Source organism: Rhinopithecus roxellana, chromosome 12 (genome assembly GCF_007565055.1).
Source record: "Rhinopithecus roxellana isolate Shanxi Qingling chromosome 12, ASM756505v1, whole genome shotgun sequence".
Classification (NCBI taxonomy): domain Eukaryota; kingdom Metazoa; phylum Chordata; class Mammalia; order Primates; family Cercopithecidae; genus Rhinopithecus; species Rhinopithecus roxellana.
Window position 1 is genome coordinate 54520129 of NC_044560.1, and position 15436 is coordinate 54535564.

General features: G+C 51.4%; 1 protein-coding gene across 2 annotated transcripts in view; it reads left to right on the forward strand.

Moving 5' to 3' along the window:
• Positions 1–2983: 2983 nt before the first annotated feature.
• Positions 2984–15436, forward strand: part of SSBP3 (single stranded DNA binding protein 3) — a 181542-nt gene continuing 169089 nt past the window's right edge. The window contains exons 1-4 of one of the 2 annotated variants that reach the window (XM_030941629.1): positions 2984–3447; positions 4466–4538; positions 4759–4820; positions 7431–7515. In XM_030941629.1, the coding sequence (XP_030797489.1) occupies positions 3392–3447; positions 4466–4538; positions 4759–4820; positions 7431–7515 (276 nt within the window). In that variant the 5' untranslated portion in view covers positions 2984–3391. The remainder of the gene's footprint in view (positions 3448–4465; positions 4539–4758; positions 4821–7430; positions 7516–15436) is intronic. The other variant, XM_030941628.1, reaches the window with a different exon arrangement.

Consider the following 15436-nt stretch of genomic DNA (forward strand, 5'->3'; position numbering starts at 1 on the left):
AGATCCTACCCTCCCAGACTGGTGGGGGAGACAGACAGTAAACAAGTGGCTACAACAATGGGGAGAATGAATGGTGCCAGTGAAACGAGATAAGATTGGAGGGAGAGAAGGACAGGTTTCGCTCCAGGAGTGAAAAGCAGGGGGTTTTTGTGGAGGAGATGGCACTGGAGGGGATGTTGGCCTTAAAGGATGGCAGAAGAAGGGAACTGCGGCAGGAAGCATTCCAGGAAGAGAGACATCAAGCCCAAAGATGGGGCCTGGGGGGATCCAGAGGGGAAAGGTAGACTGGGGCCTTGAATGCTGCTCATGGGTGTTTGGACTTGCTTCTGATCTGACCACATTTTGGATAATTGTGCCAGCAGCCACACACCTAGTTAGGGCTGCTGAGTGGTCCCACTTCCAGGGAACCCCTCAGCAATCTTCTAGCCAGCAGGGGTGAGGGGTGGTTAAGACACTCTCCCTGCTCTCTCTGCCTGGACTCTCTCACCATCTCTTTTAGCTCCAACAAGGAATCTACCAACCAACGTGCAGCTTTGTTGTGTCAAGTTCCAGCAAAGGGCTGATCACAGAGTGCCTGGCACAGGGTCTCTGAACGCTACCCCTCTCTTCTTGCCACATGTTTGGAAAGGAGGTGCTAGTCCTTTTTCCAGGGTGGTGGTAGGGAGAGAAAAATATAGAAGGGAAATCTTAACATTATAGCACATCAGATTATCAAGAGATACTGAAGATCTTCTAACCCCCCTTTGCCATTTGACAGATGAAGCAACTGATGCTCAAATAGATATGCTTGTGTTACAGCCATGAAGTTGGTAGAGGCATGGCCAATCTGGTAGAGTCCTGGGTCATAGTAGGGCCAAAGAAGGGCAGTGTCTTCTCTTTTTTTAGCCAGGACCAAACCGATACTCCTAATTTGTGGGCCTTGCAGACACAAGATGAGTCAGGCTTCTTGTGAGTCAGTCTGTTGACAAGCCATCCCTGGCCATTCCTAGTCCATTCAAAATAGATGGAAGTCCAGGGGAAGGGTATGAGCAGGCCAATTTAATTAGTGTGGGCTCTAAGGTACCTTAAGTTAGCCCTATTGAATTTAAACCGCCTAGGGGAAAAAATAACTGTCATTATTTCCTTCTGTCCTCTATCCTTGTATTCCAACTCCCAACCTCCATGCTTCCCTCATTCACAAAACAACCTTTAAAATAGGGACTAGCGCAGAGACGCCCATAAACTAGGTCTCAGCGTTCCTTTTTTCTGCCCCTTCCCCTGTGAGCGCTGGGTCCTGGAAGGGAGCAGAATGAGTCCGGAGGTGTCCGCAGGGCCTGGCTGTATTCTAATTTAAGGAGGTTGTTACATTGAGTAGAATATTATTCCAAAAATGCACCCAGAGTCTCCTTCCTGAACCAATGCAGATCCTTTAGCTGCGGGGCATTTCTTTTAAAAGCCCCTTTTCTCTCTTCTACAGATCAAAATAAGCAAACTTTAATGGTAGGGAACTATTGTTTATTTTGTTGAAATCTAGTTCTGAGTTTTCCTACTTGAAACGTGTTTTCCCCAGGACACTGACCTATCCTTTAATTGTTTGGTGCGAGGCATGTTAGGGGGAGGGGCGTTACTTGTTTATTGGAACAGCGCAGTTAAAAAAAAAAAAAAAAATCAACCTAGGCTAACAGTTTCAAGGCTCCCCTAAAGATGTATCCAAACAGGCAGCCAATCAGCGCTTACACAGCTTTTTCTGCTTGACTCTTTTAAAGAGACAGTGCCGACAGTGTTTTATCACATTTAAAGAGATCAGCTCTCTAAAAACAGTCTGAAAATGGGGGAGCCTTCCCCTATTTCGCCGGTACCTAGTCTTAAGAGTCTCTAATGAGGGGCACGCAGTGTGTCTTCTGGGTTCTCGGCGTGGGCAGAAAGGAGTCAGCAGCAAATAGCTGGGTCACTCTGCCAGCCCCCCCTCAATTTCCCATTGTACACCTGGGTCACTGACAATGGAAGCTTCCCCTCCCCCTACGCCTGACTCTCGTCCCCCACTCCCCAATTTAGCTCCATTTATTTGAAGTTTGCGCATTTCTGTGGCGCGCATTTCGCGTCGCGGGCCGCCCAGGTGACGCCCCCCATCCCCGAGTGGCACCCTTTCCCGTGGAGAAGCCGAGGGGCTAACTTGCCAGGACTGGCAAACCTTGGAAATTTGGGAGAAATCACTCTTGTTCCTTAGTTGAAGTCCCCTGTCCCCACCCCACCCCCCCAGCTCCCCAAAGCACGCCAAGGGCCATTTTCGCGCGGCTCCACTTTTGGGGTTTTCCAAAGTATTTTAATGATCTAGTAAAGGAGCAGCCGCGCGCATCGGCGCCGGCTCGAGCCGTCCCGCTCTCAGCGTGGAGCCCCGGGCCCGGCGCTCGGAAGCTAGACTGGGCGAGAGTGAGGCCCGGGGGCGGGGCGGGCTGGGGGCCGGGCTGGAGTCTGGGGAGGGGGCCAGGGTCGGAGCCTAGGGGGAGGACAACCGAGAAGGGAGGGCGAGATAAGGGTTGGGCTGGCGCGGGCCACGGCGGGGGGGAGGTGAGGGGCAGATACGGGAGACGGACGTGGCGGGAGGGAGAGAGCGGCGACCGCTTGGGGGTCTGCGCCCCCTCCCACCGGACGCTGCCGCAGCGCCACCCTAACCCCCAGTGGTCCACGCCGCGGGGAGCGCCGGTCAGATACCCCTCCTCGCTGGGGCGAGGAGACCAGGGTGCCCCCAGCCCGATTCACGTCGTCCCCCGCCCCAGCGACAGAAAAGAGAGGCTCGCGCCCCAGGACGCCCCCAGTTCGCCCGCAGGAGCAGGCAGCGGCTCCGCGGAGGCGGCCGCAGCGGGGACTGCCGCGGCCGGCGCTGTCAGGGCGTCCCTCCCGGCCGTCCCGGGCCCGCCCCCGCGTGCGCCGATTGGTCGACGCGGCCATCCATCGCGGGACGTTGCCGCCCGCCTCGCTCCCTCGCCCGGGTAGCCACGTTCGGTTGAGCTCCAAGTAGACCAGCGGCGGCGGCGGCGGCGGCGGCAGCGGTAGCGGTAGCGGTGTTGGAGGCGCAGAGGGCGGCGCAGGCGGAGCCGGGAGGGCGCGCGAGCGAGAGGAGAGCGGGCGGCCGTGCGGGCGGCGGCGGCGGCACTCCAGGCCGAGCCGGCGCGGGAGGAGTTCCAGGGCGATGGGGCCGCGGCCGGGGCTGACGCTTTGACAGCTGGAAAGAGCGCGGAGCCAGCGCCTGGAGGGGAGGGAGGGGAGCGCGGCGAGGAGAGCGCCAGCGAGCGAGAGAGCGAGCGAGCGAGCGCCGGGGAGGGGGCCGGGAGCGAGGGGCAGCTCGGGAGAGCCGGAGCGGTAGCGGCGGCGGCGGCGGCGGCGAGGCTCGGCGCCCTCTTCCCTGCAAACCATGTTTGCCAAAGGCAAAGGCTCGGCGGTGCCCTCGGACGGGCAGGCTCGGGAAAAGTAAGCCCTATTTTGCAAGTGGCGGCCGCGCCGCCGCCGGGCTGCGGGCGGGCGGTGGGAGGCAGGTGGGCGGGCGGGCGGGGGCTGGGGGCTTCTGCGCCCTCCGGCCCCCGGGTCCGGGCGCCGCCTGCCTGGCCCCTTCCCCGAGGCCGCGGCGGGCGGCGTGGGAGAGCCCATTGTTGGGAGCCGGCGGAGGTTGGGAGATCGGGGAAGGGGCGGCCGGGGGAGCTGCCGGAGGAGGTACTTGGTGGCCGTGGCGCGGGCCGGGCGCGGGACCCCGCGGTGAGTGGTGGGCGAGGTCCTGCCAGCGAGCCTGGACGCTCGCTCCAGCCGGGCACTCGCCGCGGTGGCCGCACTTTGCCCACCGGGCGCGGGCAGGGGGCGCGTGGCTTCTGCAGCCCCGAAGCCTCCTTTTGTCCGCCGGCGGCGTGAGGAGTGCGTGCCGGGGGCTTTGTTCGGCCGGGAGCGCTCTCCCTTCCCTGCGTTCGTATTCGTCACCGGGTCCGCGTCCTCGGACGCCGGGCTGGGCAGCGACGGTGGCTCCGGCTTGGCCCCAGGCTTGGGGCACAGTTGTTTGGGGGGAGGTGACGAGGGTGGTGCTTTGCTGCCCTCTCTGGAGCGCGCCAAGCACCCGGAGTCCAAGGCTGAGTCTCCCCGGATCTCCAAAGCTGGGGAGAGCGTAGCGAGGACTGGGTCGGGAAAGGCAAGGTGGCTGTGGGGTCGAGTGGCTTGCGAGTTTGAGGAACCTAGGTGGGTTTGTCTCCGACGCCACTTGGAAGTTCAAGTTTGGGGGCTGCTGTCCATCCCTCACTGCTTGAGGTAACGCGTTACCCGGTCGCCACCCCCTAACTGTTCGCACCTGGCGGCCCTGTTTGGGGTTAGCTAGCTGCTTACCTCTGGTTGGGGCCACAATGGGACGGCGCAGACAGGGCTCAAAGCCTGCTGGCAAGGTCCTGGAGAGCGCCGGTGGGATCTGACGCCTTCCCCTCTCTCTCTTTGCTCCCTGCCCACTTTCCAGGTTAGCTTTATACGTCTACGAATATTTACTGCACGTAGGAGCACAGAAATCTGCACAGACCTTCTTATCGGAGGTGAGTGGGACTCCCCCCAGCATCCAATTTCTTGACACCCCCCCTCCCCACTGTTCTTAGAGCCTTTGTTTTCAGGAGCAGCCACTGTGGCCACCATTTTGAATTTTTATCACCTTTTGGCATTTATTGTTAGTTGGTCTTCCCAGCCTTTTGGCTCTAGGAAGCCCCCAGCCCACCCCGTGTCTGCTCCTCTAAGCTGCCTCCGCTCTTACCTTTCCAGATTCGATGGGAAAAAAACATCACGTTGGGAGAACCGCCTGGGTTTTTGCACTCGTGGTGGTGGTAAGTTTGTGTGATAGTTTTGCATGTGTGTTTGTTTTGTTCTGAGCCCTGGGTCCAAGTGAACAAAGAAGGGAGGCCTGGAGCAGGCCCTCCACCCTGTGGCCCTCCGAGTTGCACAGAGCGGGGCACCTCGAGGCACTCCGGCCCAGCTGGCCAAGGAGGAAAAGGGCAGAAGAGGATGCCACCTGAAGTTTTGGGGGAAGAACGACAAAACCATCTATGACGTTGGGGTAGAAACTCCTTATTTTGACATCTTACTCTGGGGCTCTAGGCAAGGGTTTGAAAAAACATTGGAGGATTTTTGTCAATTCTGCATGTTGCTTTAATTAGAGGAGTGGGGGTGGGGCGGCGTGGAGGGGATACCAGGTCTGTTTTACAACTAGCCTGTCCCTTCCTTTTTCTCCTCGGAGCTTACAACCTTAAGAGAGGACATCTACGGGGCTTTTTCCAGGCACCCTGAGAAAAAGCAAGAAAGGGCTGCCACTTCCTTTAAAGATACTGATTCAGACTGACTGGTCCTTCCTTTCCTCTGGGAGCTCCCCGCCCCCCTTCCCCACTAAAACCGCAAAGTGTTGTTTTATGCAGAACCTTAACTGGTCAGAGTCGACCTCACAGTGTCTGTAGTTAGGGGCTCCCACTCTGTGACTCTCTTACCAGGTCTCTGTGTCCTTTGGGTGTGGGGCCACCGCAGGTTTGGTCTCTGTTGGGTATACGACAGCCAAGAGGGAGCTTAGGGTCAGCCGGACCCAGTTGCCCTAAGTGTATGACCCTGGTGTTTTGTGCGACTGACTGGTGGAGTCTTTGACATCCTTTTGAAAAAGAAAAGAAAGCAGAGTGGCTTTTGATATTTTGATGGAGTTCAGCAAAACGGTGTGTCCTGTCTCCTGTCGTCGGGATCTTAGGGATCTTAGCGGGTTTTCCTGCCAGCTCAGGTTACTGTTTTAAGTCTCTTAGAACAGCAGGAGGATGAAGTGTCTGTTCTAACTTGTGCAGAGAAAATGAGTTTTTAATTACTTCTGCCAACCTCGGAACTGCAGGTCTTGGAGGCATTAGTGTGGCGGAAGGATTCCACCTGTAGGAGTGGGTGATAGGTTTTCTGTGGCTGTTTTTGGAGGGAGTGTGTGGATGGGGTTGGCGACTCTGATCGGCTTGGATCTTGTAGAAACTTAGGCTTATGATTGAAGGTTACTTAGGCTTATGAGTGAAGAGGCTGGGGAATTTGTAGTGTTGGAAACCTTTAACGTGTGGAGGAGGTAATCAGATGTGTACAGTTCCAGAAGACAAAGGAATGTTCTCTAGCCCCTCTCTGCAGCTAGTAGAAGTCCCTGATTTTCCTGTTATATCCAGGATCTCCTGAAACTTCTCCATCCTTAGCCACAGGAACGTAGAGTCTGTTGTGTTAGGCCTGGGCGATGGTGGCTTATGAGTGGCTGTGGTCCTGTTTGGTAGAAGTTGGTTCCTGCGATTTGACACTGAGCAAAATGACCCAGGGAGGAAGCAGTGGAGCTTGTCTGGTGAGGGACAGGCTGCATTATTCACACACCTTGAGTGAGATGCTTGTCTGATGACTTGCAGAGCTGGCTGGCTGTGACGAGGACAAGAGCATTGGACCAGGAGTCGGACTTTGGTTTTGGTGCCCACTTTACCCTTTAAGCTGGTTCTGTCACTGGGCCTTGGGCTTCTGATCTGGAGAGTTTCTTAGGTCCCTTGTTAATAACAGTGATAACTCCGTGTTTGAATAGGGCTTTATTGGTTGACATAGGACTTGTATGTCTGTTCTCATACAAAATGTTGGAGTGACTCTACAAAATCTTTAGTAGGGGGTGAGGCAGGCATTTCTGGGCCTGCTTCCTTCCCTTTGCTGGCAGGTGCTTCTCTGAAGAGGGCCCTCTACTGCAATGTGAAAGGACCGGATACTTGGATGTCCATGACCTGTCCTTTGCCTAACTGATTTGTGTTTTTTTGGTGCGTGGAGGGAGGAGTGGTTCTTGCATAAGAATTCCTTGGGGGAGGGCTTGGGTGGGAGTGGGGGTGGGGTGGGAAGGGTGGAGGTTTGGGCTCTGGGATTAAGAACCTGTAAAATTTCCTTTATTGACAGAGTCTCCTAGATTGCTGGATGTGTGAATCATAGTTGTGTCCTGACTTTGGCACTTGAACCTTTTTTAGGATATGCAGCCATTTTGGTTTGGGTGGTGAAAAGAAAACAGATGAGACCAGTATGGATTCTCATCCACATTTGCGTTCGTCCTCCTAGGGCATCCATGAGTGGGTTCTACTAACCCCTTTGAGCTTCAGTTGCCCCCTGTGTAAAGTGGAGAGAAAATTGCCTACCTTACAGTCTATGGTAGACACAAGTAGTACCGGTGTGAGGCATCGGGCACGTAGTAGGTATTTGATATATAAGAACTATTACTCCCATTACTAATGGCTGGCTTGCCAGAAGAAGTTGGACGTGTTTTGTTTTTTAGGCTGTTTGCCCAGTGAGAGCTGATAAGGAGGGATTGAGCCTTTGGGAGACCTAGTACTGTTAGCACCATGCATTGTGCACTTGCCGTTGTGTACACAAGTAATGATTAGTAACCTGACCTTATTGTATTTTCCTCCTTGCAGTGTATTTTGGGACCTTTACTGTGCCGCTCCTGAAAGGAGAGACACTTGTGAACATTCGAGTGAAGCAAAAGCCTTTCATGATTATGTGAGTAACGCATTTTTAATCCTAGCAATAATTATAGGGTTGGATAGCTCTAACTTCTCTAGTACGAAAAGCAAATATACAGCCAGTTGGCAGTGGTCTTTATTTTCTCCTTGCCTTTCTTTCTGTTCCCCTGCCCACCTCTCTGCAGGCCTCCCCATGGTACCCTTCTCCAGCAGTGTTCTGACTTGGTGAACGGTGTTTCATAATGTTGTGATTGTGAAAAATTGTGTAGATATCTATCTGGAGAATTAAATGGTGTTGTACAGGACTCAGAACTATGTGAGACTTATGTTAAGAGTGGACAGTGAGCTGAGAGGGGACTAAGCCTCTTTAGTGTTGGTTTCAGAAGAAATTGTAACAAACGAAAGTCAATACGAAACTTGTGTTTTGGAGTTGAGTGAGAATTTGGTGAAATGGAACTTTCTTGCTCTGCTTTCCAGAGAGCGATCTTTCAAATTATGGGTGTGTGTGTGTGTGTGTGTGTGTGTGTGTGTGTTTGGTGTGGGTGGGTTCATACAGTATCCACTAACGATTTGTACTCTGAGATTATCAGCTAGTTCATAATCTTGTGGCCAAAATATTCTTGTGAAGATAGTTAACATCATCAGATTGTAGTTCTTTTTACTCTATTATTCACTTTCTACCTGGATGAGTTTCTTAAGATTTATGAAATTATTATGAGAGAGTTGTCTGCCGTCTATTCATCTCCCATAGCAGTCCCCTTCAGGAAAAACAAACAAACCCAGGTTTCAAACCTGGATTGGAATCCCACATGATGATCCGATGAAATGGGTTAGGACCCATCTTGGGGAGATGGAAGAGGACATGTCTGAAGGTCTTCCATAGCCTCCATTCAGTTCTGCTTGCTGACCCTATAGATGGTTAAGCATGTCCATATAGCAGGTGATCTAATTGGTCTTGCTCTTCTGCGTGCAGTGGGTAGGAATGGTCCTGGGAATCCGTGGGTCCTTGGGAGTTGGTTTCTTGAACGTTGTTAGGTCCCACCTGCTTGGCCCAGCCATCTGAGTTCCCTGTATGTGGAGGCTGAAATTGGCTGGGAGACCAGACCCATTTGGTTGTTTCACAAGTGGTCAAATCCCATGATCACCAATGTCTTCGTGGTGAAAATTTCTCCTGTAATATGAGGAGTTAAGAGACTCAGGTGGTGAGTGACCCACTGGTTTTGAGAATATTCAATGTGATGCAATTTTGTTGTGAATGAAAAGTTAATGCTCTTGGAATGGAACGCTGAGGAAATGGAGCAGTTCTTGTGCCCTCTTCAGGGCTGAAAAAGAGAAGCTGGTGAATGATACGTCTGGTCTGATAAACTTACGTAGTAGTGAAAGGGAGAGGTCACTGGTTCACTTATGATGTGGTTCTTCTGGGAAAATCCCATGGTGATGATAAGGTTTCCTGAACTGGATGTTCAGGGAGGCTAAGAGGTACACAGCTGTATAAAAATAGTTGGTGAATTTGACCTTTCTACCTAGTAAAAGTCTTGCATGGTTTTTTTCCTAAACCTGTGAACAGCCAACACTGTTGCTAGTTTTTGACTACTATGCAAATAGTTTCGTTTTAGAATCTGGGGTGGGTGGGTATGTCTGTTTCATTCTCTTGATGTAGCATATCTATGCTATTTTTTGCCTGTACTTTTCAGAGAAGTTAGTGATTTAACTAAGTTTGGTGCTCTATAAACTTGAGACTCTTCGGCAACTTGTGGTGTAGTCTTCCATCTTGAAACAATATGGCAGCAGTGAAAGTTTGCACATGGCTTTGCTTTCAGTAATTTGCTAAGGAATGGCAGTAGAATTTTTTTTTTTTTTTTTTTTTTTGAGACGGAGTCTTGCTCTGCCGCCCAGGCTGGAGTGCAGTGGCTGGCTCTCAGCTCACTGCAAGCTCCGCCTCCCGGGTTTACGCCATTCTCCTGCCTCAGCCTCCCGAGTAGCTGGGACTACAGGCGCCCGCCTCGTCGCCCGGCTGGTTTTTTGTATTTTTTAGTAGAGACGGGGTTTCATCGTATTAGCCAGGATGGTCTCGATCTCCTGACCTCGTGATCCGCCCGTCTCGGCCTCCCAAAGTGCTGGGATTACAGGCTTGAGCCACCGCGCCCGGCCGGCAGTAGAATGTTATAGAGATCACTGAGGTTGGCGTTGATATTTAGAAGATCCTGCTAAGAGATGAGTTCACCCTCATTGAGGCCCACATTTCATACGTGTGGGGTGTAAAAACCTTTTTTCCTGAATTGAGCTCCACCTAGTATCATGTGGCCCGAGAGTGAGCATGTGGGAGGAGGGATGGAGTGATGAATGGGGATTATGAAGGAGTTAAGGGGTAGCATTGAGTTGGAGAGGTGACAGCTGAGAAGCAAGTGGAAAACTGAGAAAAACTTGAGAAAATTAGGAAAAGGAACCCACTTTTCTCTTTGTCTTTCTCAAGTCTTCATCTAGTGTCTTCCTTCCTGTGACTACCGTCTAGTTAATCTTCATTCTTTCTTGCTAAAATGATTGCAGTAGCTTCTTGCTGACTCCTTCCTCTTGCCTGGAGTGCAGTCCTCTCTTACCCATTCAAATCCTATTCATCTTTTAAGACCTCCTTCTTGGAGAACTTACAAGATAGTTTTCTGCATTCTGTGATCACCCCTTCTCCATATCTATAAAAACCACCTATACAAAGCCTCTGTTGGCAGCTTTCCATGTGCCAGGCCACTCTGCTAACTGCTGTAGGTTCAGTCCCTTATATCCTGCCAGAGACCCGATGAGAGAAGGCTTGTTGTTCACTCCATTTTGCAGATGAAGCAGCTGAGGCACACAGCGGTTAATTCCCAGCTGGGAAGTGGTAGTTAGAATGCACACCCATGGAGTCATGACTGACTCTGGAATGGGTGTTTCTAACCCCACCTGGCTTGGCCCTGCAGGCCCATGGCAAGTAGCATTTGTTTGCACTATTCCACCTAACTTCTCACTTAGGGTTGTCTTTCTGGCAACAGCCTATTAATTTTTTCCGTGTTTGAGACTGTGAACTGTTCATCTCTGTAGCTCCCACAGTACCTTCTATGTAGCAGGCACACGTTCTGATTGTATGAAGGAGTTCAGGTAACGGTAAGAATGAGTAAGTCGCTTGGGGTCGGTGAGCGTTGGATGGTGTTCTTTTAGAGACTTAACTGTTGCGGGTGCTCTTGAACAAGGTGATTTTAAAGTTAACTAGTTGCCTTAACTGATTTTTAGAAAATCGAGTGTGAGTAAGTGTTTGTTGACCTTCTGTTTTCTATCAAGGAGATCCAAAGATTCTTAGGGTCTGGGGAGTTTGTGCAGCCCAGATACCATACCCATCTTCAGTGGGTAGGAAGTGCTTACAGGGCAATGGGAGCATTGGAGAACTCAAGTGTGGAGTGGACTTTTCTGATACATTGGTTTGCATTAAATCAGAAGAGGTCCCCGGGCCATGGGAGGAGGGTCAGGGTCCCATTGTAATTTCCTTGCTGTTACCCTCAGGCCAGAGCAGTGCATCTCAGAGTGTTGGCAAAAGCCCATGGGATTCCATTGGGGCATCTCTTTGGGTTCTCTTAGACACTGTTGTCTGGGTCCTGACCTTTTGTAGAGTGGACACTTCCAGCTGCATGAGTGTCTCTTACTATGCGCCCAGTGGTGTCCTGGCCACCTTCTCTGCTTTGACCTTCTCCAAGGTGGACCTGCAGGGAAGTGTCTTTGGTGCCTTCTCAAACAATAAGCAATCCTTTTCTCCCGTGTGGTAGCTAATTTTGTGTTTTCCTTTTGGTGTCAAGAAATGAATGGCATTTGGAAGGCCAAGAAATGAGTGGCCTTTGAGCCAAAGAGACTAGAGAATAGCGATGGATTCTTACACCACACATACCTGCTGTACTTTTTTATAACACGTTTTCATTCGTGTGATTGTGGTTGGGCTTTGCAGTTGCCTTGTTGGTTGGGTTTTGTTATAAAATCTCACTCCTATTTTACAGATGAGGAAACTGAACCCTAGAGTTTAGGTGGCTTGTCCAAGGGCAGGCAGCCAGGTGTTGGCAGTGCTGAGACTAGAAATCCTCCATCTTTCTAGTTTTACCTCGTAGCTTTTATTGACACTTACTTGATAGAGAATCCCTGCAAAACAGAAGGGAGGTATTTGCAGTTGACCTGAAGCATATCTGGCACTGGGTATGCTGGTTGGTGCCCCCCCACAACATGTTCACTGAAGACATGAACTTAACAGAATTGAACGGAAGCTTCTGCAAGGTGAATTGTGGAGTCACTGGCAGAGGTGAGACCTGAACTCTGGGAAGCGGGTTTGCCGTGGTGCAGTGGCTTTTACCTTTTGGCAGGGAGAATGTGGTAAAAGCTATGGACAGTATTTCCAGAAAGCCCTCATAGAGGGGACTTTGTGCATGGTTTCAGGAGGTTCATGGACAGCTGCTCCAACCCCAGCCCCTTTGTGATTCCCGGTGAAGAACTTTGGGAGTGAAATGGACATGGAGTTCCATGACCTTGATGAATTTTCCTTGCTTGCCTCAGTTTCCTTCCTCTGTAGACCTGAGTTCCCTTTCATCTTGACTGTTTTGTGCTCTACCTCGGTGAAGCTGGCTTCCTGGCCCTGTGCTCCCACCCCAGCAAGACTCTGCTGACTCCTTCCTCAGCAGAGAGGAGACTTTGCCTTAAGAAGGGTTGGTTAAAGCAAGAAAGTGCCCCAGAGTCGTGGGCGTGGGCAGGCGCTGAGGTATTTGTGGCTGTGTGGCAGGGGTCCAGCGTCCTTGGTGGGTTTGAAATAGCAAAGTGATATTTGAGAGGGCTCTCCTTGGATGTGCTGAGCTGAGGTTCCTGCCAGGCAGGCAGTGTCCATGCCTGCCAGAACCCTTTAGGGGGAGGGGGACGAGAGGGTGGCAATGCAGGCTGGAATAGGTGGAGAAGGCCTGCAGCTGGGCTTCAAGGAGCTGGGGGAGTGTGCTGCCCCGTGATAAGCCAGGCTAGCTATCTGCCCAGAGGTCCTGGCAAGTTCACGGTGTTGCCTTTGGCTCTGACCCATGGCACCCTTGTGTGGAAGATTAAAAACACAAAACATACACACTTTTTTTTCCCTCTCCCCCATTCCCCTTGGAGCGGAGGCTTTGGGTTGCGGCCCCTCTTTAGGCTCCCGCCCTGTTTTCTGCAATTCCTCTTAACCCCAGAGGCTGCCAGACTCCTCCATCGGTAGCTAATTAAACATTAAATGAGAAACTGGAATTGCATTTTGCCAGAACCTGAGTAATGCAGCCACCTTAATGGGTTTCAAGTGGCAGCAAGACCCCAAATTGCAAATCCTTGCCCTTTATTTCAAGGCAGGAGGTGGGGCGGGGGGAGTGGTGGGGACCCAAACAAAGTTTTTGGCAATGGTCACTTCATTTGAACTCCCAGACCAGCAGTGTGCACCAATCTTTCGCATAATGCCATCTTTGTTAGCTAAGCATTTGCAAACTTGGACTGAGAGTTAGCTCTGTGCCAGCCAGCACTCAGAGGGAGCTGGGAGACACCCAGCTCTCCTCACAGTTCCTTAGGTCGTCTGAATTTTGTGAGGGAGGCAGGTTCTCGAGTGGAGAACCTCAGGTCAAGGGTACCTCCTTCCCTTGGCTTCCCTGCCTCTGTATGAGACTGTGTGTGTTTACGCCTTAACAGGGAGAAGTGGCAGGGAGGTGTGTGTGCTTGGGGGTCTGTCAGCCAAGATAACAGCAATGTTACACTAGCTGTAGCCTTTATAATAGTGTCTGAGGGTTTAGAGTATTTAGAAAAATTAATCTTTTTTAGCTTGGTAATAATTCTGACCATGGCACAAGTGCATTAGATGATTCACATAAACTTCTTTAATACATGTTGCTAGAAGCTTACAGCAAATAGACAATCATGATTGTTTGTTTTTGATTCACTGGGGTAATGTTTTTTTCCCCCGCTCTTGTTGCCCAGGCTGGAGTGCAATGGCGCGATCTCAGCTCACTGCAACCTCCGCCTCCCAGGTTCAAGTGATTCTCCTGCCTCAGCCTCCTGTGTAGCTGGGATTATAGGCATATGCAAACACACCCAGCTAATTTTTTGTATTTTTAGTAGAGACAGGGTTTCGCCATCTTGACCAGGCTGGTCTCGAACTCCTGACGTTGTGATCTGACTGCCTCAGCCTCCCTAAGTGCTGGGATTACAGGCGTGAGCCACCGCGCCTGGCTGGTAATGGGGTTTTTGTAGCCTTGGCAAGAAGAGTTTTAGCAATGTTTCTCTCTGTGTTCTGCATTTCTTTTCCTGGGTTTTGAATCCTCTGGATTTTAAAGGGTTTGGGTTCTGACTGGTGGCTTGGACTCCCATGTGAATTCTAGTTTCCACTCTGTCATTTCCTGGCTGGAAATCGTCAGGGATCCTCATTTCCTGGCCGGGTTCCTCAGTTTTCCCATCTGTAGAATGGGGGAATGGTGATTCCTTTGCATAGTGGTTGTGAGGGTTAAGTAATACAGTACAGTCATCCCTCAGTATCCAGGGAGAATTGATTCTAACGCCCCCACTGCCCGTCCCTGCTGTCATGTGTCACCCTCGCACCCTCTCAAGGGGCAGAGCTGGCGGTCCTGTCACAGACTGGTACTGATAAATGCTCCCCTGAGATGTCTGTGTCCCTTATCTGTATTGGGCAGAATGGTCCTCTCCTGCTTCCGCGTGTGGCCACTGCATGGCTTAAGTGGTAAGGCCCAGAGGGCATGAAGCTTGGCATCAGCAGGAATCTAGATTTGCATTTCAGCTTCACGTCCTTGGTAGCTGTGGGGGCCTTCATTTCTTAAGGTCCATCTCTTTACCGTAAAATAGGCTCAAGGATTGTCCTGGCGTAGCCCACCATGGGGACGGCTGTGAGACAGGCTTGGAAAGCTGTCCAGGGGAAAGTTGGTTGTGCTGTGAAATCCTGTGTCATTGTTAACAGGGATGAAATGAGGGGTCTTGCACTGTTGTCTTTGGTAGGTATCCTGCCCTCGCAGGTGCTCAGACTGTCCCTGATTTTTTTTTTTATTGTATGAGGGAATCCCCTTTTATCGTATGTGGGAATCCCACAAAGGGGATTCCCACATATAATAAAAAAAAAGGAGTCTTAAGGAGACAGCTTGAGAAGGGAAGTGCCAGGCATGGCAGGTCCATGGGAAGGTGGTTCTGACCACATTGGCTTCTTTTTCTTTTGACTTCCTGGGGTGATCCTGAGGCCTTGACCAGTCGGCTCTCAGACCAGGAGAATAAGACACTACCGTGTTTTGAGGTTACCAGGCTCCTCCTATGCTCACTGTCTAGTTGAAGAGACAGATGCAGTCTAGGATGAGATGTGGGCCTGAAAAGAATTGTGGGGAATGATCTTGTTTTTCTTTCTTTCTTTCTTTCTTTTTTTTTTTTTTTTTGAGACGGAGTCTCGCTCTGTCGCCCAGGCTGGAGTGCCGTGGCGCGATCTCCACTCACTGCAAGCTCTGCCTCCCGGGTTCACGCCATTCTCCTGCCTCAGCCTCCCGTGTAGCTGGGACTACAGGTGCCTGCCACCGCGCCCGGCTAATTTTTTTTGTATTTTTAGTAGAGACGGGGTTTCACCGTGTTAACCAGGATGGTCTCGATCTCCTGATCTCGTGATCCGCCCGTCTCGGCCTCCCAAAGTGCTGGGATTACAGGCTTGAGCTACCGCCCCTGGCCATGATCTTGTTTTTGTAGAGACCAAGATACAGAGTCGATATGGAGTTGGGGGCGTGGTGCGGGGAGGTAAACAGTCCCACTCCTGTGTTGTAGTGAAATATATATTTATCGTAGATAAAAATAGCGGGATTGCAGGTGATGGAACTGGAGGTCATCTAGTGTTGTTTCAAGTAGCTAAAGAAACATGCCCAGAGGGAAAAGTGCCCTGCATGAAGTTACCAGTAGAACTCAGACCTGCAAGC